This window comes from Phocoena phocoena, chromosome 5 (assembly GCF_963924675.1).
Source record: "Phocoena phocoena chromosome 5, mPhoPho1.1, whole genome shotgun sequence".
NCBI classification, from domain to species: Eukaryota; Metazoa; Chordata; class Mammalia; order Artiodactyla; family Phocoenidae; genus Phocoena; species Phocoena phocoena.
The window spans coordinates 87692039-87717687 of record NC_089223.1 but is presented as its reverse complement, the minus strand read 5'-3'; the positions used below and the strand labels follow the sequence as shown (position 1 = coordinate 87717687).

The 25649-nt window shown below is 36.6% G+C and overlaps 1 protein-coding gene across 1 annotated transcript in view; it reads right to left on the bottom strand.

Moving 5' to 3' along the window:
* The window catches only part of SEPSECS (Sep (O-phosphoserine) tRNA:Sec (selenocysteine) tRNA synthase), a 35444-nt gene that overhangs the window by 9156 nt on the left and 639 nt on the right, over positions 1-25649 (bottom strand). The window contains exons 2-8 of the mRNA XM_065877837.1: positions 25165-25319; positions 23199-23317; positions 22712-22870; positions 20177-20330; positions 16244-16346; positions 9273-9402; positions 9048-9139 (exon numbers count right to left, since the gene is read on the bottom strand). Of these exons, the coding sequence (XP_065733909.1) occupies positions 9048-9139; positions 9273-9402; positions 16244-16346; positions 20177-20330; positions 22712-22870; positions 23199-23317; positions 25165-25319 (912 nt within the window). The remainder of the gene's footprint in view (positions 1-9047; positions 9140-9272; positions 9403-16243; positions 16347-20176; positions 20331-22711; positions 22871-23198; positions 23318-25164; positions 25320-25649) is intronic.

The following is a 25649-nucleotide window of genomic DNA, read 5'->3' as shown; positions in this document are numbered from 1 at the left end:
TAGCTTTATTATAGGATATTGTTTGAAGCTTATGTCTTATGTTCTCCAAGTTTCAGCTAACAAATTCCAGCCACAGGAGCAGCCAGTCCTCTGTCATTCCTCTTCTGAGCTTGTCCAGTTCAGCAGAGAGTTGCAACAATGAATGATTATCTGCCTGCCCTGTTCAGCAAAGCACTCTTCTAAAAGTAAAGCTAAGCAGAATTATAATGATCTTCTCCAGAACCAAATGTGAAGGATGAATGTCTAAGACTGATCTTTCCTTCTGCATAGAGCAACTCAAAGAAACAGTTTCTTCAATTTTCGCCCCTTTTCTTAAAGGCCTCTTCAGTTAAACTTCCTGGTCACTTCTCCCCTCAATGAAGCAGATGTGTTGATCAGGAAGGGGCTAAGAGCAAAGAGGTTCAATTCACACCCAGAGTTCCACTCTCTTTGATCCTTTCACCCTTCAAAAAAAAAAAGGCTTGAGAAAGAATGGCTTCAAGCTGAGTTCTTGTCTGCCTCTACTGTGAAAAAGATAAAGCCTTTTTGGAAGATGTAGAGCTATATGAAATAGACTAAAAATATCATTGTGGTGAATAAGGGCAAGGAATAAAAAAAAAAATCCTAAGTTGTCTTTTAACACTCCTTTTTTAGTAGGCAATAAAACCAATAATATAAAGAGGAGCTCTCAGTGATGGTATATAAATAGCTCTGGCTGGAGCAAAATAGCTTTGCCTCAGCTTCTCCAGAGCTAAACCAATAAACTATCACGATTAAATTTTCACAGTTCAAAAGCAAGTCCATTTAAACAAAAGAGGCCTTTACTTCTGCAACAAATCCAATAAAAAAAACAATATTTATGCTACATATATGCAATTATGGTTTATGGAGGACATCCACATTTTTCAACAAAAAGACTTTCCTGTTGAATGAAGTTGTTAAAACGCAAACTTTATGCTCTTACAATGATAGAGTTCTCAAAGTTCTCAAATGAGCATTTTTATACTCTGACAATTACTACTATAGATAGTCTCTGTTCTAAATAAATTCTATACAAAGAATTTAAAATAAAACCAGTGAATACATTAGAGGCTTTGGGGTTTTACACACCTCCACTAGATAAGAATAGAGGTCAGGAGAGTATCATTTTTATGGCTCAAATGCTTAGCACACAGCAGGTAAACACTTCCACAACAGTGGATGGGTGACGGGAAGCAGTGGGAAGAGGGGGAAGACAGAAAGTGCAGAGGCTTTAGCATCACCTAGACTTGGGTTCTGGCAATTATATGTGCTCCTTGGGTAAGTATACTTGTTCTAGCCTCAATTTCATCTGTAAAATGGGGATAATACCTACCTCAGAAACTGACTCTGAGTAGTACATGAAATGAATAATGAATTCATTATAATGAAAATAATGAACCTAGCAGAATTCCTGGCATACAGCAGACATTCATAAAAATATTAGTTTCCTACCCACCTACTTTTCCCTTAGCCTCAGTGATGGTATATAAATAGCTCTGGCTGGAGCAAAATAGCTTTGTTTTCAGGTTGAAATAACTAACATTAGCTAGCAGGACTCCTACAGACACATGCTAATGACCTGCAGCTATAATCCTATTCTTGTCCTGTCCCTGTTCATTTCACTCTACACTATCTAGATAAAGGAAAAGAACAAAGTTCTGGATGTTACAAAGCGAGTTATCGCTTGACATCTAAAATGGAGTCTAATTCATAACACTAAAAACATAAAATTTCCCCACAAAATATTTACCTGATGATTAATAAAGGACAAAGTCACAATGAAAAGCAGAGCTGGGCTGCCTACTCGATCCATTCACCAGCTAAGCTACATATTGCTGCAGGTCAGTCTCAAAGAAGGTGGATTTTCATTCTTGCTAAGCAAAATGTACACCTGCATGGGCCTTTGGGATCACCTAAAAGTAGCTGAAAATTTTAAAGTCAAACCCTAAAGGTCAATGGTCAGAAGAAGCATGGCATAAAAGAAATTCTTAGATTCCAAAAAGATGACAGAACACCCCTAATATCAACAATTCCAAAATCCTTAGGGGTAAGAAAAAGTACTTTTGGAAGAGGAGTATCCACTAGGGAGGAAGCCCTACTCCCAGAAGTACAGTGCCTGTTACATACAACAGGCAATCACCATTTTAACTTACTCCTTTTCACAAGTTTTCAACTATATCCATATGGAGAAATGTCTCTATAAGAACATCTAAGTCACAATGGAAGTCAGTATCAAAATGTTATTTACTTTCTGCCTAATTTTATAGAAAGATACTTATTCTATGTAAAACAAGAAAAGACTGTACAACAGTGGACCTATGTGTTCCCAAATGCCCTGCATTAGTTCATTCTATAAACATCTGATGAGCGTCTACTACATAACAAGCAAAGGATGCTAAGAATAAAGGGATCAATCGGCAAACTCCAAAGTAGGCAGTAATCTACTAGACTACCCAAAATCAAAGATCCAGTTTCACTTCAGACACCTGATGGTAATTTTTTAGGGATGTGCATTCAAACAGTCAGTTTAATTTGCTAATTAAATAAGTTTACTATCAAATTACTCAAGACTTATATTAGTTTATACAGCAAATATTTAATATTATTTGCTATTATTATTTACAGTTTCAATTCAAGAAGAACAAAAACAGGAAAAACTAAATAGTATGTTTATTTGATATTATAACAACAGCATATAAAAATTTAAAAAATTTGCATCTATATAATAAAGTATAGTTTTAAAATGTCTAACTTAAAACTTTGTGTAATGGTTTTATTGTCTGAGCTATAACATATTCTATTTATTTAGTTTAAAAATGAAATTTTAGCCAAACCTGCAGACTGATCAATAAGGTAAAAAGTAGCTACGGTATGAGAAAAGACTATAACTATGACAACTAAAAATAACAGAAATAAATAGAAAACTAACAAGTTATATTTTCAAGCTTTGATATTTGCAATATTTGTGCAGTTCACCTCAAACTCCATGAAATATTATCTATGTATAAGTATTAAAATGCTATGATATATTCCTCTCCAAGTTTCCGTTACAGATACAAGTGACCTGTGTGCCCCAAAATAATGGGTTTTAAACTTGGGTGTGCATCAGATTTATCAGGGAAGTTTGGTTGAAATGCAGTGTCTAAGCCCCACTCCAGACCTACTGAATCTGAACTTACCCTAAAGGAAAGTGATCTAAATCACAAAATCTCCAATAATTGCACAATACTTTGCTTTCCAGACTCAGTCTAAAATATCCTTTAAGAATTCTACACTTACGCTAGTCATCAATTCTACCCTACAATTAAACCATGGGGGCCACTTAATAAGTGCACGAGTTGCATTTTCATAGAATAGATGTCACTTCTTCTAGTGACACTTGACCCTGTGAGAGCTGGGCTAGGTGCCCCAGCTAGGTTAGGTGATATAAGCTCTCATATACTCTGCTTGTTCTTTCATAACTCTCATCAGACTTGTAATTATTTATTTAATATGTAGATTTCCCCGACTACAATTTCCTTAAGGGTAACGACTATGTCAGTCTTGTTTGTAAATTTAACCTTAGGGCCTATGCATAAACATTTCTTTGCTTGAATGAATGAACGAGAAGGGGCCAATGCTGCTCAGGTAATGTGGGACCAGACCACAAAGGAACCCGATGGATCATAATGGGAGGCTAAGGAGTTTGGACTTTGTCTTACAGGCAACCAAAACCCAAAGCGGAATAACTTGAAGAAAGGTGCATTTTTAGAATATAATCTCTTTTTTTTTTTTTTTTTGGTCACGCTGAGCGGCCTGTGGGATCTTAGTTCCCTGACCTGGGATTGAACGTGCGCCCTCGGCAGTGAAAGTGCACAGTCTTAACCACTGGGCCAAAAGGGACTTCCCCATTTTAAGAATATAATCTGGCACTGCTCTACAACATGACAAATTAGAGGAGACCAAGACTGGGGATCAGGAGAAGAGTTAGTAAGTTATTGTAACCATCCAGGTGTGATATGGTAAGGGCTTTAGTTAGGGAGTTGTGGCAGGGACAATGGAAAAGAAGAAATGAATGTTTGAAACATTATAAAGGGTATAAGAGGAATCAAAAGTATCAGCAGTAGACAAACTATTATATACAGAATGGATAAACAACAAGGTCCTATTGTATAGCACAAGGAACTATATTCAATATCCTGTAATAAACCGTAATGGAAAAAAATATGAAAAAGAATATATGTATAACTGAATCACTTTGTTGCACATCAGAAACTAATATAACATTGTAAGTTAACTATACTTCAATGGAAAAAAAAAAAGAAGTGTCAGCATTAGAAATCTAGTTTAAAACGAAAGAGGTAATTTATTGGTCATCTAACAGTCAGTTCTACAAGCAGGTAAGTCTGGATCCAGAGACTCAAATGACTCTCAGTTCTGTTTTCCCTCTTATGTTCTCTACTCTAAAGAAGGCTTTCTTGGCATGGCCAGAAATATGGCGGCTGAGAGTCATAAGATTACATCCTTACAGTTTACTATCTGCAAAGCAACACACACAGCATCTCTAAATGAACTATCAAATCTGCTGGAAGGACTCTATCTCCACATGTCCACCTGCGAACGAGGCTAGCCAGATCACATGCCCACCCCTAAGAAAGAGGAGAAGGGACCCTGTGATTGACAGTCTCACCAGGACCACCTGGAGTCAGAGAGGGAGTTCCCCAGCAACAGTGGTTCTGCACAAGCAAACAGTGTATCTAAAATACAACTGAGCTTTTTTGGCCAAAGCTGCTAAATGTATTATTGTTTTTGCATCCTCTGGATATTAGCAGACCTAGGTCTTCAGATTTATAGCTATATAAAGTAGTTACATTGCTACCAAACTACATTATTTACCTATATTAAAAAAAAAAAGTACAGTTTAGAGGTTTTAAGGGAGAGGATCAGAAGCCCAACTGCCTAGATTTAAACCCATGTCCCACAATTTACCTCATACTATTACTTTTCTGTCACTACGTTTCCTGTGAAAATGAGGATAACACTTCACAGGGCTGCTGTGAGGATTAAATGAATACATGACAAAGTGCTTCAAGGAGAGCCTGCCACATGGTAAGTGCTCAATATTAGGGGCAATAACTTCATATATATACATAAGTGTATCTACACATATATGGTATCTGCTAGATAACACAAGCCCTGCATTGAAAGACTATGTTAAGAATGACTTTTACATGAAACTTTTCTACCCAGTAGTCAAACCTCAGTGCTCACTCTACCTGACCTATCAGTGGCACTGGGCAATCACACTTCCCTCCTTGATACACTTCCTTCACTTGGCTTCTAGGACTCCATGCTCTTGCTTTCCCTCCTTCTCAGTCTCCTTTTCTGGTCTGTTTCCTTCTCCCAGACCTCTTAATGTTGGAGTGCCCCAGAGCTCAGTCCTTGCACTTCTTTCCTGTTTAGACTCATTCTCTTAAAATCTCAGCTAATCTCTTAGCCAATTAACTCCCCCAATTTTTTATGTCCAGCTCAGCTCTCTCTCTTAACACTAGACTCGTATCGTGCTCCATACCTACATCTCTACCTAGACGTCAGAGGACATCCTGATTTCAACTTTGTCTGAAACTGAACTCTTGGCCTTCCCCTCCAACCCACGGGCTTCCCCACCTCAGTTAATGGCTCTTCCATTCTTCCAACTGCTCAGGTCAAAAATCTCAGAATTATTCTTTATGTCTCTCTTTCACTCACAATACATTCATTTGGAAATCCTGTTTGCTCAATCTTCAAAAGAGAGCTAGAATCCAACCACTTTCATCACCTCCACTGGCACCATCTAGATCCAAGTCAACATCACTTCTTGATTTCTGAAAAAGCTCAACTTCTACCCTTGCCCCCCTAATTTATTCTCAACACGGCAACCAGAGCGATCCTTCAACCAGAGGATCCTTCAAGGATTCTTTACGTCTTTCCTGATATAAATCAGATGACGTTACTCCTCTATTCAAAACCCTCCAGTGGTTCTCTATCTATCTCACTCAGAAAGCCCTACATGACCGGCCCACCCCCATTACCATCCTGACTTCAACTCTCACAACTCTCCTTGATCACGCTGCTCCAACCATACTGGCCTCTTCTCTGCTTCTTAAACACACTGACTCGACCCTGATTCCTGGTACTGGCTTTTTGCCTGAAACACTCTTCTCCATCATACATGTATACTCCCTCAAACTTCTTCAAGTCAACTCAAATGTCACGTTCTCAACGAGGCCTGCACTAACCACATTTAAAAAACCAATCCTCACCACTTCCCCCCACATATCATCCCCAACCCCCCCCTTGTTTTACTTTATTCTTTTCTTCCACAGCACTTTCAGCTTTATAATTTATGTATTAAACAAACATTTATATTTTATGTGGTTTGTTTATTGCTGGTGTCCTCCATATGAAATGCAAGCTCCATAAAAGCAGTATCTTTGTCTATTTTATTGATTGCTCTATCAATATTATGTGCCTGACACATAACAGATGCTCAACAGATATTTAGTAAATTAAGTATTTACTCAATGAAACTTATCCTACACTCAACTTTATCTACTTTGAGTTTCAAAGAAACACACTAGTCCATACTGTAGACCATGCTACTTTAAATGGGCTTGTCGTTGTTCAGATGGGGGGTGGGAAGGGTCAAGACAGCTTAATAGGGGTGGAAATGGATAGGAGGTACCATGAAACTGAAGAGACCATCATCTTAAAAATTTCAAACTTAAAAAAGTTTGATTTATAAATTACCCATATGATTTGTGCTGGATTACTAAATTACAGGTCAATTCCCATGATTATAATGCTCAAGGCCCAGAAAGTAGCTGTTTTATTTCAGGAAATATTCTACAATCTTTAAGAACTAGAAGTGGCCTGAGATAGCAACTGTTTCTTTCACAAGTAATGAAATAAAATCTGTGAGTTCAAGAACCTTTTCCATAGTGAAACAACTAGTTATAGGAGAGCTAAGACTCACTGACATCGGATACAATTCAACTCTCATACAGAGAGATGATGGCTTTCCACATCTATAAACAGTCTTCATCTGTCATACGGAGAAGGGCCCTTGAAAGATTCTGCTGAGGTTTTCTCCTGGCCAGAACAAGATGATTACTTCTTGGAGTTTATCAAACTGGAGTATTAGTCTAATCATTTAAAATTTCTTTTCAGGCATAATTTACATATAGTACAATTTCAGGTGTCCACTTTTACGAATTTTGACAAACATACAGTCATGAAACTACTCCCACTATCAAGATACAAAACATTTCACTACCATTAATAGTCCCCTCCCCCAACCCAAGCCTCTAGCGTCCAGTGATCTTTTCTCTGATATTTTTTTGCCTATTCCAGGATGGCATATAAATAAACCATACAATATGTACCCTTTCAAGCCGCGTTATTTCATTTAGTGTAATGCATCTGAGAGTTGTTGCAGTATTGCATATATCAGTAGTTTGTTCCTTTTTATTGCTGAGTATGTACGTACCACAGTTTGTTCATACCCCAGATGATGGACACTTGAGTTGTTTCCAGGTTTTGGCAATTATGAATAAAATCACCATGAACATTCACATAAAGGTTTCTGTACAGATACAAATTTTCATTTCTCTTGAGTAAACAGCTAAGAGTGGGACAGCTAGTTTATGTGGTAAGTAAATGTTTATAAGGAACTGCCAAAGTGTTTTCCAAAGTTGCTGTACCATTTTGCATTCCTATCAGCAACATCTGAGAGTTCTACTTGCTTGACATCCTTGCCAGTGTTGTCTGTTTTTATTGTTTGTTTGTTTGTTTAATATTAGCCCTTCTCCTAGGTGTGTAGTGGTATCTCACTGTGGTTTTAATCTGCATTCCCCTAATGACTGAGGTTGAGCATCTTTTCCTATATCACGTAAATCTTAAGAGATGTCCTAACAATGGAAAGTAAATAATCACCTTCCTATGCGTTGAATTAGTGGGGAGAAAGGGACTAGGGTAAAGCAAGGTACAGAAAATGTTAAACTTCTGTTACATATTCATAAGGCTGTTGAGAGGATACATCAGATGACGTACATGAAAATACTCTAAAATATGTAAATTACTATTATAAATCTAAGGGACTGTAATTGCTACAAAGTGTTAGAAAGTTATACAGATACAAAAACTGCACCAGGGGCCTCTAGCTCTCCCAGATGGGAGATGAATAAAACATCTTAGTCTGATTTGCCCTACCAACATTGTCTGTCTACAATTTTGGAGTTGCCCCTGAATTAAGCTAGTTTTTAGGGCTGGAGACAAAGTCCAATTTTTTTTTTTTTTTTTGCAGTACGCGGGCCTCTCACTGTTGTGGCCTCTCCCGTTGTGGAGCACAGGCTCCAGATGCGCAGGCTCAGCGGCCATGGCTCACGGGCACAGCCGCTCTGCGGCATGTGGGATCTTCCCGGACCGGGGCACGAACCCGTGTCCCCTGCATCGGCAGGCGGACTCTCAACCACTGCGCCACCAGGGAAGCCCACAAAGTCCAATTTTTAAGCACAAATGTCACTTTTCTTTTCATAACCAACATAATCAATGAGTTCAGCATTCTAATAATGCCACGGGATGGACTTATTATTTTAGAATGAGAAGCTGGCCAACATCTGACCTGGTTCCTCCTCCTGCAACTGACATGTCACACCTAGACAAATCTTCAGGCCTCCAAAACTAAAAGGAAAAAAATTGTCCATTTGTCTTTTAAGAGCCTCTACCTATAAGTGATAAATGAATTAAATTTTACCGAAATAATAAGAATCCCTGATGCAGGAGTTTCTTAAGACAAAAACAAACACAAAAGCAAAAATCACTTTTCCAAGATTCCTCAGGATATCTGAATAGACGGGATAACAATGATTAATTTAAAACCACCTAGGGAGGGTCCAGATCAAAGTAAATCCCCTAGGACTTTGCTAGGTATCTACATCCCAATGTGATAAACCAATAGACAAAAACACCAATACTTTGGAGTACTGCTTTAGTCAACAGTATTGTTTACACCTAATGGGAAAGCTTACCTTTCTTTCTTTTAATAGCTTCTTGTAGCCATTCGATCCAAGTGATAATAAAGTAATAAGGACATCTAAAGAAGGTGACGCTGAAGCTCTTCCTGAAATAAGGATGATGAGTTACATTCAGAAGGGGAAAAAAGCTTTGTAAATTAAGATTTATTACAGTAGCCTATGTACAAATGGATTTTTGTTTGTTAGTTACTTTTTCTGAAGAGCAACTGATTTATTTACCTGGATACATCTTGCTTATTTCCTGAATGAAGTAATCATTAAAGCCAGCAATTATAGCGCCACCTACTGGAACCATAAAATTTTTGTCCAAGCTCTGAACGAAAGCGTCTATTCTACCAACCCGAGCCCCCTAGAATGGAATAAGATGTAGTATTACATATTTAGAAGAAGAGACAGCAACTGCTATTAATAAATACCACTAAAACAATGCACAGAAACAAAAAAACAGATGAAAGATTTTTATTTTCTTTGTACCGATGCCAGTGAAATATTTTTAAGCATTAAACTGAGTTTTTAAATGCTGCTCCTTATAGGTGGAAGAGCACTTTATAGTTACAAGCTGCTTTCACACATAAATCATTTACTCTTCACACCAAGCCTGTGAGGAAGGCAGAGTTTCAGTATCAGTTCAGGTGGGAACTACATTGAAACAGAACTTTTCACCTTAAAATTGGGTAAGAGAGACTGAATTTCTCCCATGCCTTTCATCTGTGCTCTTCTATTTGACAATAAATAACAACAGTGGGTCCTACAACTATTAAGTAATTTTAAACACCCTCTGTGAGTTCACGAGTGGCCACCATAATCTAATGGACTGTAGCCACCCATGCTGCCAATCAATAAGTTATACATTAAGTGCCTCTCTTTGATGCTTGGATAATCTACTAACCTGCATGACCACTTTAAGCAACAAGCTCTGCTCCTACCACCACTTGGATAATAAAGGAGAAAAGAAAAATTTTATTTTTAACTTCAACTAATGGAATTGTTTTGGCATACTCTTGGCATAAGAGTTTCTACGTAAGAGTTTCTACATAACTTACGTTTCCTAATGTTATAATCTTAGATGATCTCATTCCACTGCAAATGAACTTCAAGTGAAAATCTAGTGTTCTGGTGAAAGATGGAATACTTACTTGCTAGAAATGTAAAACTAAGCTCTAGTCCCATGCGACATAGTCTATAACCTTCTGCCTAATGTGATTCAATTTCCTCCTCTTAAAAACTAAGATACTATCTAAACTTCAACTAAGATAGTTTTTTTCTTTATCTGTAGCCACAGATTTTCAATCTGTATTCACAATCTACATTCCTATTAATACTGTAACCCTATTTGACCTTCATCCTCCCACTTTATATCCACATCCATAGCTGAGGGAGAATAGAAGGAGCAGATAGAAGAGAACAGAAGTAGCCTAATCTAAGAGGCCAGATCCAGGCCATAGGTAGAAGCAGCAAAAGCAGAGAAGGAAAGGGGCACAGACAACTTCGGAGGCTATCACATGATTGTGTAAATCTTAACCTTCCCTGTCATTCTCCTTTCTAACTTCCTCATAAACTATGATCAGAGAAAATCTCACCTTATCACAGGAAAACAGAGAGAAGCATATGAGACTAATTGAATAAATAACTGAAAACCATGCAAAGTAGCACATAAATATAAAGTGGAACAGTCAGAGTTGCCTTTTTATTAACATTTAAGTAGTGCCCAAGGTTTCCTGAGAGAAATCTGAACCTAAATTAGGAGGAGTACTAAGAGAGCAATCAGTGCACCAGACTTTGCTAGAACCCCTTCATCACTAAAACACAGAAGCATTCAAAGGGTAGCAAATTCTGTGGCAAGAAAACAAACAGGCTGGACCCAATCTCAGGAACGGTGTATAGACCTCATTCTCCACACTAAAGTCTGGGGCCATTAATGAGGAGGAGAGAAAAACACCAGAAGGCTGGAAGGGCTTAAACAGAATAGGAAACACAGGAGCATGTCCTATGAAGTAAACGGTTGCCATTTATCAGTTCATCCATTCACTCATTTATTCAGGGAACAAATATTTGGGCACCTATCATCTGCGAACATTGTTCCAGGTTCTGGGCATAGCAGCAGTGAATAAAACAGATCATTGTTCATATAATAATTACGGCCAGAATTTACTAAGAACTTACTATGCACCAGGCACTGTTCTAAGCACTTTACATTCTTAACTCAGTTAACCCATGCAATAGCTATCTGGGCAGATGCCACAATAACAGCTATTTTACAGATGAGAAAATTAAGGCACAGTGAAATTAAAGTGACGTGCCCAAGGTCAGAAATGTAGTTAATAGCACAGCTGAGATTCAAATCCAGGCAGTTAAAGCACCTTACTGAAAGTCACCCAGGCAAAAACCTAGGTAGTCAGGATGAAGAGCCCATGTTTAAAAAATAAAATATTGGGCTTCCCTGGTGGCACAGTGGGTGAGAGTCCGCCTGCCGATGCAGGGGACACAGGTTCATGCCCCGGTCCGGGAAGATCCCACATGCCGCGGAGTGGCTGGGCCCGTGAGCCATGGCCCGTGAGCCATGGCCGCTGAGCCTGCACGTCCGGAGCCTGTGCTCCGCAACGGGAGAGGCCACAACAGTGAGAGGCCTGCGTACCGCAAAAAAAATAAATAAATAAAAGTAAAATATTATTCCTATGGCATTTCCATCCTTCCAGCAACTCAGGCCAAAAGTCTTGGAGTCCCTGAATCCTCATTTCCTCGTTCCTTGCATCTGGTTCATCAGCATACCGTGTAAGATCGACCCTCAAAATACATCTGAATCCAACCATTTCTTAACACCTTAACAGCAACCACCCTGGCCCATGCCACCAATGCATCTCATGTGGGCTACTGCAACAGCGTTCCCCGCTTGCCTTCCTACAGGCCATTCCCCACAGCGCAGCCGTCACACGTCACTCTCCTGCTCAAAACCCTCCAATGGCTGATGACCATACCAAGAATAAAATCTCAAATCTTTAACACACCTCAATTAACACACCTCAAATTTCTTTACGACCACTGCTGCTCTCATTTGCCCTGGTCCAGCCACGCTGGCCTCCTTGCTATTCCTCATGCATTCCAAGCACATCCCGGCCTCAATGTCTTGGCATTTGATGTTACCTTCTGTCTGGAATCTCTCCAGAGAGCTGCCCAGCTCACGCCTTCACAACACTCAGGGCTCTGCTCAAATGTTACTTCTCAGAGAGGACTTCCTGGATCACACCATCTGATACTCCTCCCCCACAAATTCTAGAGCATTTATCAAGACCTGTCATCCTTATTGTTTACTGTCTGCTTCTGTTCCATGAGGATAAAGATTTTGTTGTATTTACTACTGCATCCCCAGTGCCTACCCTGCTGCCTGGCACATCCGTGGGAACCCTGCAAATATCTGTTGAATGAACTGACAATTAGGTCTATGAATAACTAGTATAACACCTACTTCTCTCAAATTCTCAAAAAACAAAGTTGCTGCTTCCCACACTTGGGGAGCTTTACAATCCTTAATTCTATGCATTTTTGTGACTCTACTACAACCCTCTCTATTAATGTGTCCTCACATCCATATTCCATGAGTCTCCTAAATTAGTCAGTTTAGTATATGTCAGAAGTATAGGTTCTGCAAAGCTAATTTCCTGGGGACTGCATATGCATATCAGAATGCTCTATATGCTCAGCGTTGAGTCATTCTGGGACACTGCCCTAAAAAAAAAAAATTCTGAAACATTTTAGTTATACCTCTTTCTTCACTGTTTGCTTGATTAGTACAATACTATCTTCTCAAGAAAGCTTCCCAGTTTTAGTACTTTGTTTTTTAGACGAAGATAAAGGGATTTGGAATCACACTGAACTATATGGGTCATTTTGCAGCTTGGGACCTTAGGCAAGTCACTTAATACTTCCAAGTTTGTTTCCTCACTTGTAGAACGGAAACAATGAGAAGTACACCTTAAACTGTTAGGATTAAGTTAATAAACTTTACAAGTCTAGCAGGGGGCTTCCCTGGTGGTGCAGTGGTTGAGAGTCCACCTGCCGATGCAGGGGATACGGGTTTGTGCCCCGGTCCAGGAAGATCCCACATGCCGCGGAGCGGCTAGGCACGTGAGCCATGGCTGCTGAGCCTGTGCGTCTGGAGCCTGTGGTCCGCAACAGGAGAGGCCACAACAGTGAGAGGCCCGCGTACCACAAAAAAAAAAAAAAAAAAAAATCTAGCAGGATGCCTGACACATGGTGCGTATGGGTACTCCGTAAACGGTATGTATAACTATAAAAACTACTGAGATAAATTAAAGCTAATTTTAATTTTTTAGAATGTCATGAAACAACTAGCACTGAATAAGACCCAAGTATTTATTTGGCTGAAAGCAATAGGGACACCATCTCTTTTTGTGAGGGCCAATTTTTATGTACTGCTTTTTTTTTTTTTTTTTAAGAAATGTCCATTCTAGAAGGTAATACAGTATCTGCAACAATACAACAGCTACCTTATAAAAATTCATTTACCATCTTATAGTGTTATTTTCTGGTTAAAATTTTAGTAAAACCACCTCACGAATTAAGAGAGGTGATGACAAAGTAGGGTATTCGTGATGCACAACTCCATGGGCAGCTTTCATATTGTATCCTGGAGCTTGTTTTCATTTAAGAGTCTTAATCTCTTCAATTACACCACCAAATTTTCTAGTATTCAAAAATATGTCATGAGCACCAGAACAATGAACACTGCTGAGTTAAGTACATAACATATGGGTAAACGTTAAGGAGCCATTAAACTGATCAATGAAAACTTTATAAGCATGTGGAGAGTATAGAAATATAATCTAAGTTTATATTTAAGTTTAAAAATTAAATACGCTTTTGACTACATTTTAGAAAGTTAATACTAAATGTACACAATGGCTATAACCATGTAAAAAGCAATATGTATATGTATTAAAGAAAGAGAAAAAAGGGATACACAAATTATTAAGGGTAATTGTTAGGGTAACCGGGTTATGAGTGATCTTCTATCCCTTCCTCACTTTTCTAAACTTTTAGGAATGCTAGAATATCTGACTTTTAAAAGAATTAAGGCTGCTAAAAATTAAAGAGGAGGAGAAAGGAAAAAGGGGAGGAGGAATAAAAATGAATCACTGAAATAGTGTGTTTTTTCAAGATTTCCAGCATAGCTAACTGTACAACCTTCCTCTGCTACCATTCAAATTAGATATAATCTAGTCTGAAACCGTGATAAGCCTTAAAAAGTTAAGGAATAATGCAAAAGGATACCAAGGAAACAGTAAATGGTCTTCCTCAAAGGTTTTAAGAAACCCTCGAATACCATGCATACAACCACTCCACCTCTGGACTTCTTTTGTTATGTAAACTAATCTATTTCCTTATTGATTAAGCTAATTTGGGTTGGGTTTTTGTTACTTGCAGTCAGTTACATACTAACTGGTACAAGGTTTGAGTAAAGAAATTAAGCAAATCAGCTAATACTACTGTATAAACCATATTTATATCAGAGATAATACTAGTACTCAAAATAACAAAAAAGAAAACAAAAAAATTTATGAGATAGGATCTATAGGGCTAAGGAGCATTCACCACTACATGGCAGAAGGCCACAGATAATCTGTGAATAACTCTTATCCACATAACACAAATCACATGTGTGTCAAAACTGAATATTTGACTAACATCATTATGCACGCAAATCAGAAAATTCATATCATACCCAGATAATATCTATCCATATCCTGATACAGTGTGAATAATTAATCACTGTAAGTAAATGTAATACATCATTTATTCATTCAATTGTTTGAGTAACCAATTATTATTATTATTATTATTTTTTTTTTTTGCGGTACGCAGGCCTCTCACTGCTGTGGCCTCTCCCGTTGCAGAGCACAGGCTCCGGACGCGCAGGCTCAGCGGCCATGGCTCACGGGCCCAGCCGCTCCAGGGCACGTGGGATCCTCCCGGACCAGGGCACGAACCCGCGTCCCCTGCATCGGCAGGCGGACTCAACCCCTGCGCCACCAGGGAATCCCTGAGTAACCAATTATTATTGAGTGTCAGTTATGTACCAGGTACTGTCCTAAGTATTGAGGACATAACAGTGAACAAAACAAAGTCCTTTCCCTAACAGAACCTTAATTCTAATCACTACCAACAAGTAGACAGTAAACAAACATCATATCAAATGGTGACAAGTGCTATGGAGAAAAAGAGCAAGAGGCCATCAATTTCAAGAAGCACCATTACTTTACATACCACTAGGTAAGAATAAACATTGCCAATTAACATTATAAGACACCTCAATTTCAGAGATATAACATGGAAAAATGTGTACTTTAAAATCAATGAATATGGCAAAACAGAAAAAGAGGGATAGAAAATGCTGGCAAGGAAGAAGGTGCTATTTATATAAGGTGTCTGAGAAAGTCTCATCAATCTAAAGAAAGTCAGGTAACAAGCCACACAACTCTCTTGAAAAGCAACCTAACAAGAGGTATGAGCAGGAGTGGGGTGCACACGGGTAGCACAAGAGAGGAAGAGAAAGGAGGCAAATGTGCCAGGAGGGTGGGTAAGAGGGAGAGCAGCAGGAAATGAAATCAGGGAAGCTGCAGATGCCTGAGGACCCAGAGCCATGGCTGTGTGGGATGCGACTCTTACTCTGAGTGGGACTCTTACTCTGAGTGGGATGGGAAGCTCAGACATGTTTTAAAAATAAGAATCTAAAACAGATGACTGGGATCTAGGTGATGCTTAAAAAAATAAATAAAATCACAGTTTTTAAAAACCTGCCAACTCCATAGTTATACACTAGAATGTTTATAAATGAAGTCATTTTCAGTAATCAATATAGTTTTAAAAACACTATAATCTACTATATTAGAAAAATGAAAAAAACATTGGCAATGGAACATTCTCAGAAAGTTAAAAAAATAAGCTACTAAAGTATTTCCATGTTGGTGCTGACCAAAACTATAGTCCAATGACGCTAGCAAAGAATAATGACTTTTACTGAGTGACTACTGGATGCAAATTTCTAATGCTCCATGAATTAGAAGATGCTAGATTAACCGTTTTTCTGTATTAGGTTGTAAGAAAAACAAAGTAATAATCCCAAATATGTTAAAATCCATTTTTCCCTGACGTATCTTTGGAAACTCTCTTACCTGCTGAATGAGGTGCATGCACTTTGAAGACTGCACTCCATAAGCATTGTTAACTATATGTGGAATGTCATAATTAGCACAAATCACAGCCAGTTCTTCTAATCTATAAACATATTCAATAGAAAGACATGTTCATACTCTGCCTTAATAAATTACGAGAAAACGTTTTTAATTTAATAGTTATCCTTAAAGTATACTAGGGGAAAAAAAGACAAACTGAAATTTCTACAGCAGTATTTTAGCATGTAGTTTGGCACCTTGGAAATGCATAGCAGGCATTTAAGGATAAACTTGAAAAAGCTTTTAAATTAATGTCACCAATAAATAAGAAAATGTGTAGTTAGAAAAATCTTACATAGATGGTAGCTTTTAAATCACCTGAAAATCTCCTATATAAAAAGCAAGAACCAGTTTATAAAGACCTCTTACAAGGTTGATATGCTCATTTTTAAATGCTTTCAGTTGCTTATCATCCTAAGCTAATATCCGCAAAATAATCAGCATATCTTGAAATGTTAAGAAATCTCACATTAAGCATCTCATAAAGTAAAAAATACATTTTCAAATAGACTTTAATGTATTAAAAAATACAGAACATTAAAATATTTCAGTACCAAAATAACATTTTCCAACAACTTGGATACTAAAGAATCTTTTAAATAGCTGCTGGTTTTAAATTCACTCGTACTCCTTCATTTGACACTCCCCATATTAAAACAATCTGAGAGTCTAGCTTTATGCAAATTAAGGTAATAAATTTCAATTAGAGTGTAATAAATGATGCTCCCTTGCAAAACCAAATAATACTTGTGACTGAAGTCATCTCTAACAGAAATGTCTTCACACTATGAAGCTAAAACTAAATCCTATGGTTTGATAAAATTAATTTTTAAAAAGCGTTCTGTCTACAGTATAAAAAATTTGGAAGTAAAGCATTTTGAGAGAATAAAAATTATTTCTCAGATAAATGTACTACAAATATATATTATATGGTTTAATTATCAACTTACACAGAATACATTTTCCTTTTATAGTAGCTGTGCATTAATATGTTTTTAAACTACAAACAAAACTAACATTATTCTATTCAACTGTCAGAAGTTTTCAATTTACTTCCCTAAAAGTTTTATGAATTAAAAACTTATTTTATCACTCATTTTCATAAACCTCACAAATCAAGCAGAAAACTAATCAGGTTTTGTTTTTAACAAAATGGACCTTCTGGGATACACACAAGTATTTTCTTCATAAAAGGGGCACTTTCACATGTTTGTGTTCTAATGAAAGTATTCCTTGATAACAAGCTTCCTTGAGAGTAAGGCACTATAATAACATAAAGTACTGTTTTTTTTTAAATCACTTGAGTAGTTTTAAATATTCTGAATTGATCAAATTTGCTAATATTTTCAATGTGTATGAGAAAGGCAAAGAGAAGCAGAAAAAATATTTTCCATGTGAATCGGATTGTATTCTAACTTAGAAGCCAATTTAAGGTGTTTCTCAATTTGAAGAAATGATACTCTTCTTTTTTTTTTTAACATTTTCTTTGAATTTGCCCCACAATACTCTCTGTCCAGTTAACTAATAAAGACAATATATATGTTCAAATTAAGACTATAAAGGAATTAAACTTAAAGAAATCAAAATGTATTTTTAAATTTAATAAAATCAGAAATTCAAACATATTACTAATAACTGAGCATCACCATTTTCCTAAAGTTCACTCTAATCAGAAACATTCACTATGTAACACCACCAAAAAATAGTATATGAGAATTCTATTGACTGAAAAAAAACCTTTTTGGTTTTTTCCAAAGGAGAAAATGCATGTAAAATGTACTTAGCACTATACCAGGCATACTGTAAACATTCCAAAACAGTTATTCAAAATGACACAGATGGCCAATGGGCACATGAAGAGATGCTCAACATCGCTAAGTATTAGAGAGATGCAAATCAAAACTACAATGAGGTATCACCTCACACCAGTCAGAATGGCCTTCATTAAAAAGTCTACAATTAATAAATGCTGGAGAAGTTGTGGAGAAAAGGGAACCCTCCTACGCTGTTGGTGGGAATGTAAACTGGTACAGCTACTACGGAGAAGACTATGAAGGTTCCTTAAAAAAACTAAAAATAGAGTAGCCATAGGATCCAACAATCCCAATCCTGGGCATATACACAGACAAAATTCTAATTCAAAAAGATACATGCACCCCTATATTCATAACAGCACTAGGTACAATAGCCGAGATATGGAAGCAACTTAACTGTGCATCTACAGATGAATGGATAAAGATGTGGTCTGTATATATAATGGAATACTACTCAGACATAAAAAAGAATGAAATAATGACATTTGCAGCAACATGGACAGACCTAGAGATTACCATACGAAGAGAAGTCAGAGAAAAACAAATACCATTTGATATCACTTATATGTGGAATGTAAAATATGATACAAATGAACTTACAAAACAGAAACAGACTCACAGACACAGCAAACAAATTTATGGTTACCAAAAGGGAAAGAGGCTAGGGGAGGGATAAATTAGGAGTCTGGGATTAGCAGATACAAGCTACTGTATATAAAATAAACAAACCACAAGGTCATACTGTATAGCACAGGGAACTATATTCAATACCCTATAATAAACCATAATGAAAAAGATACAAAAAAGAATATACATATATATGTATGTGTGTATATATGTTATATAGATATATACATATATATCTATATGTATAACTGAATCACTTTGCTGTACACCAGAAACTAACACAACACCGCAAATCAACTACACATCAATTAAAAATACGTCAATTAAAAAAAAAGTTAGTCAAAATGAAACAAAAACAAAGATATCCTCAAGGATAAATAATTTAACTAATACAAATATTCATATGGTGTTTTTAGAAATGTAATTTATTTCAACCACATTAAAATTTTTCTAGATAGCAAAAACATCAATGAAGAAAGATGCTTATTTAATATTTAAATACAAATTTAAAATTTGATTGATAAGTAATGAATAAACAACTAAAGCATATGCAACATGATCTGAAAATAGAATCCAGACTCATGAATGAAGCAAGGTAAATTTTCAAGAGCAGGGTTTTAAAATTGTCTCTTAAAATCTGCCTATAGTAAAAGCTAACATGCATTAATTACTGCCAAATTATATGACTCCATGAATTAAAATCAAAGTATAACTTGATGCTATGAAAATAGTCCAAAGCAATAGTTTTTTTTACAAATTATTAGCACTTCTGTTCAAAATGTTAAAATGAAACCAACAGTTGCTGTCAAAACTAGAAATATTTATTACTATACCTAAGCCTACTACATTTTCAGAATAAAAATTTGCAGCCATCCTTCAGAAAAGCAAACATTTGCCTTTTTAAAAAAATTTTCTTAAATATCTGCATTTTTCTCAAAATGCAAAGACAATTACATACCTAACTGTATATCTGGGTTAGTCTTGCAATTAAAAAAAAATTAGAGGACAATAATTCTAAAATTTTCTCTTTAAAATCTGTTAATACTGATAGTTCCTCTATATGAAAACTAATTGTAAGATCACAGTGGAGATGGCAATAAAAACAAGTATGTAAATCCAAAATTTAGCTTAGAGGTTTCTATTAAACAATAAGGAAAAAGATGCAAGATGTCCAGAAACATAAAGAAGAGCAAGAAAACAGAGATGCTCTGCATCTACTCAGGTGATAAAAAGATCTCCACTTGGTACTAGTTGTTTTTCCTTCTTCTATATCTAATTTTTATTTTCCCAAGCCATTATGTTGTTTCTTCAACAGTCCGTTCACGTAGTATTTACTGCCAAATGTTATTTAGGCATCTTTGAGAATTAGTATAAGTGCATTTTATGTAAAAGACTAATGAACACTGAAGGACAATATTCACAAATCATTTACCTATCAGGCACCCTTGGAGCAAAACAGGATGTAGTAGAATGAACACAAAGAACGTAATCAGGCCCAAGTTCATGGACTTTAGTCTCCACTGCTCTCAGGTCTGTGCGTAGCTCGTCACCTTCTAAAACGTTCTCTATCACCACAGGCTCAAAACCTAACCAAGTCAACCAGAAACCAAAATGTTAGTATAAACTGAAATAAGGGGAGATTGTGGACTCTAGGAAGCAGTGCTATTCTACACAAAAACTCTTAAACATTTATTCTAGTCAATGAACCCTTCTCTAGTAATAAAGACCTGGCTTAATACCAGCATGAGTCAAAGGCAGGTCAAGGGCTTCCCTGGTGGCGCAGTGGTTGAGAGTCCACCTGCCGATGCAGGGGACACAGGTTCGTGCCCCGGTCCGGGAAGATCCCACATGCTGCGGAGTGGCATCTAGACCACAATTAGGACCACAAATCTACTTAACATTTTGATATGACATGAAAGACTAATTCTGGGAAGTAAGGAAGCAAATGTTAAATAGAGGCCTACAAAAGTAATAAAGAGTCACTGATGACAAAAAGGGTCACTTAGCCCAGTTCAATTTCAGTCCATAGAAAAGTAAACCTACTCATTCTCTGGCAACATTTAAGTTTTATTTTAAATTTCTCTTTATTTCAGAGATGAACAAAAATAATAGCTCAAGTATTGAAACAAATCACAATCATCAACGTAATGTTTTATCTCTAAAGAAAAATACAAGACATTTTAGTAGACCTATCTCACAGCTTACAAAAGCCTTCTATAATTTAAATATAAAAATTGTCTTGCACGTGAGTTATGTACTCACATCTTCAGTCTTCTCAAATACCAGATCTAGCAGCAGGCTAGATTTGTGGATTTAAGAGCTATGAGGGATTCAGAAACCATTTAGCTCAACTCACTCACTTCAAAGATAAGGGAGTCAAAGTTTAGGAAGATTAAGTGCCTTCCCCAAGGTCACACAGCAATTTAAAGCAAAGTTACAGGCAAGTAGTCTTCTGTTTTAGAATCCACGTCAAGTTGTCCGCATTCTGTCTACAGAAATATAAAACTTCAGCCACTATAAAATCATCAATTCATATATGGTGGTCCACAGAACTCTAGGTTTCATATCTATACAGCTATTAAAACAAAGAAAATTTTACTTAAATAAGTAACTTCCTAAGGACAGTTAATTCTCTATTATTTCTCAAATTCTCTACACTCAACCCTATTTTTGTTTTCAAACAACTATGATGCAAGTTTTGGGGTTTTTTTAAGAATACAACCATCTTGCTTCCTAAGAACATAACACAGTCCAAGTCATAACATCATTTGGAAAAAGTTTACAGTTTTTCAATATGCCAATCTTTCTCTAAGTTTGGTTATCAGTTCTTTGGTTAATAGTTTGCAAATTAACAGACTTGACAGCTTTATGCCACTTAAAATAAACCTTTTAAAAGTCTACCCATTTCTGCTATATGTCCTTATTATGAATCCCTTTACACGAGTTTCTTTAGGATTATTTATGCAGTTTAATTACAGCCCAATACTGTTCATTTCATACAACAGACTGAGGCCATTCAAAAAATAACTTTAAATTCTCAAATTTAACTTGACCTAAGCAAGCCAAATACTAAAATACCAACTTAAAGTTTTTGTCTCATCTATACTCAATGATGCCTGTATCCTCGTACTTTGATTCATGGTAATTATTTACATGTACTCCACTCATGTATACAGAACAAACATTCCTGAAGCACCTCTTATGCTCCAGGGTTTATTGTTGGGCATTTCATATGTCATCCCACTTAATTCTGAAAACAGTCTTCTGAGGCAGGTAATCATATCCCCATTTTAAAGAATAGGGACATACGACATAACACTTCCATTTCTTAGAGTGTACTGAAAAGAATTCAAAGCAGGGAATCAAACAGGTATTTGTACCTCCATGTTCATAGCAGCATTATTCACCACAGCCAAAAGGTGGAAGCAACCCAACCCAAGTGTGCACCAGTGAATGAATGAATGAATAAACAAAATGTGGGATATATATACAATGGGAGTCCTAAAAAAGGAAAGAAATTCTGGCACATGCTATAACATGGATGAACCTTAAAGACATTATGCTAAGTCAAATAAACCAGTCACAAAAGGACAAATATTCTATAATTCCACCTATATGAAGGACAAATTTATAGAGACAGAAAGTAGAATAGTGATTGCTAGGGACTGAGGGTGGTGGGGAGGGGAGAGTTATTGTTTAATAGGTAGAGTTTCAGTTTCAGAGGATGAAAAAGTTCTGTAGCGAGATGGCAGTGATGGTCCACAACAAGAGGAATGTAGTTAATGTCAAGGAACTATACATTTAAAAATGTTTTGTTAAAAGGGTAAATTTTGTTATGTATATTTTACCACAATAAAAAGAAGGAATAGGAACAGGTTTAGTTTCTTTTTCATTTATCTAGCTCTATATAAAAAGTTTGAATTTTCTGTGACATTGAAAAACATATATGTTACTTCTCTTCTTTTACCTGCAGTGATCATGGATTTAAAGCAGGACTTCTGGTCTATTCGTGGCCATATAATGTACTTTGCTTTTGGTCTTTTGTGTCGTAATGTTAAGAAACACAGGGTTAGACTCATACCAGTTGCCATCGGAACTACAAAGCAGTTGGTCACTGTACGGACACCTACAAATAAGAAGAAAAACAGAAATTAGTTATTCCACTAGAAAAACAGCATCCTTCTTAAAGAAATGATATACTTCTATCGAATAAAAAGAGTTAACAGACTTAGTGCTTATTCTTCTGTACTCACACTCAGGAAGCTCACTGCTAAATTCATCCTCCAGGCTTATGGCTCTGATTTTCTATCTTATTCTAAAAGTTATATATATATATACTTGTCTTTTCAAAAGCCATTTTATACTCTTTTTGGAGAAAAGCATTAATAAAAGAAATTAGGCAAAGGTTTGTGTGACTGGTCAGCCAAAAGTATTATGATTAACACAATACATACCAGCCAACTTTATGATGTCCAGGACCAAAGAATTGGTAATTTTGTTCAAAAGGCTAGAACCTGCAGCTTTGGGTTGCACAGCAGAAATATCACCCGATCGTCCAATTCCATGAATGAACCTAAGCAAAAAATGGCCAACAACTGGACAAAAATATTCAGTGTTCTAAGTAATCCACTGTATAAGTATACAAATACAATAACCAAATAAACACTATACTTGACTATTAATAATGTGAAAATATCTAATTAAATCAAAACAAATTCATCAAGTATGCTGTGGTAGCTAGTCTTCATCATGGCCACTATCAATTCCTTTTCTCCCTATGCCCATAGGCCACTGCCACACCAAGAGATGGGGTCTAATTCCTCTCTATCTGAATCTGGGCTGGCCTTAGTGACTTGCTTGGTCTGGAAGAATCTAGCAGAAGTGATGGTCTGGAACTTCTGAGCTAGGTCATAAGAAGCCTTATAGCTTCTATCTGGCCTCTTAAAGGGTTTGCTCAAGGGGAGGTGGGGGGCAGGGGGTCCTCTCTTCAAAGCCAGCTGCTATGCTGGGGAAAGCCCAAGCCAAGCCACTTGGAGAGGCCATCTGAGCTCCCAGCCATCTGAGTGACTCAACTTGGATAAACTGCCCAGTTGAACCTTCAGATGACTAAACTCTCAGCCAACACCTGACTGTACTACATGAGAGACCTGAAGCAATAATCACCTGCTGAGTCCAGGTAACCTGTCAGAGGTAACAAAATAAATGACTGTTTTAAGCCACTATGTTTTGAGGTGGTTTGTTATACAGCAATAGAAAACCAGGATATATGCAACATTAAATTCTCTTCTTTCTTCCCATTTCCCTAATCAGAGCAGTGAGCTAACTTCTAACAGGGATGAGCTGATGTTTCAAATACTGCCTTAAGTTTAGAAGAAGTACATGCTCCTTGAAAATTAGTGTGCAAATCCACTCATTTTAAATTTAATCATGTTATACACTATTTAAAGATACCTCTGAATACACTTTAAAATCAAAAGTCTGTTTGTCATTTATAGTTGACTAGATCAGAAATTCTGCACACTGGAATTATCACAGAACACGTATCACACTCTATTACCACTGCAATCTCACATACTAAGCATTTTTTAACATATATTATCAACCATGTTATCACCTTATTTTTAACCATTAGTTTTTCATCCAGGTCATACATTCATTATCATTAGTTTTGACTGCAATAGTTTCGGCTGAAATAAAATTCTACTATTCCTAGGAAAATTTCATCATGATTTAAAATCATGGAAGATGGGAGTTTTAAAGAGTTTACCTATATTTCACAGAAAGGTTGGAGAACAGAGAAATGATCATATTTGGAACCACTAACAACTAAATGGTTATCAGAATTGATGAAAAGCTTTCTGAATAATGCAAAAGAAAAAAGTGACTTAATAATCTAAAATTGTAATATACCTTTCCTACATCTACTGCAACAAGCAAGATATTTATAAAATGGGATTCAGTTTAGATGCAGATGAATGATGTTAAAGTTCTATAAATATACCATTCTCTAAAAAAACTTGCCATGTTAGAAAAGAAACATGGAAAACTATAAACAACCTTAGCATATTTTAAACTCTTAACAACCAAATAGGTTTATCAGGTTAAACACTCTTAACAGAATGTATAGACAGTACAAACATTCTTAACAGAACGTACAGCCAGTATCCTTAATCACCCAGAAGCTGACAGGGTATAACCACCTCATATTAGAACTTTTACCCTATTGTCCTGAAAAGCACCTACTCAGGTACATTGTTTCCATCTCCCTGTTGCATCTAGTTCACATGCCCATTTAAACAAGAAGTAGGTTACAAACGGACATTTTATAATTTAATATGATTAATACTGCCACTATTGTTTTTAACAAAAAAAAAAAGAGAAAAGGGAAAAGGAAATGCTTTGTACTTAAAAAAATCATACCTGTAATGTCGCCGAGCAACTAATGCAGATGCCACTCTCCCTTCCCTTTCTCCCACACCACAATTTCCCAGGAAATTGTTGCTATCCATGATTGCAAGTTCATGTAAAAAGAGTTCAAGTGTACTTTCATCCCAACCATCCTCTGGACACTTGCCCTTAAGAAAAGAAAAAAGAAAACAAAAAAAGGCTTATGACTATATTTAAAAAACCATCATTCCCCAGAGCCCTACTTCAATGAACTTTAAAACTTTTCCATGCACATTTTGCCATGCTCCTTGTTTTCTAAAATTCAGACATAAATTCAGCACTCTGAAGAAACTCTGAATAGGCAAAATGTTTGTGTTACACTATATTACAATTATCCACACGATGCTGCGAGAAGTGATAAATACAATGAGATTACTCAGGTTTAAAGTTGCAGTTAAAAGTAACTGAAAACGAATAAACCTTATCTTCAACTAGGATTTTTCACACCAGGGTGTTAG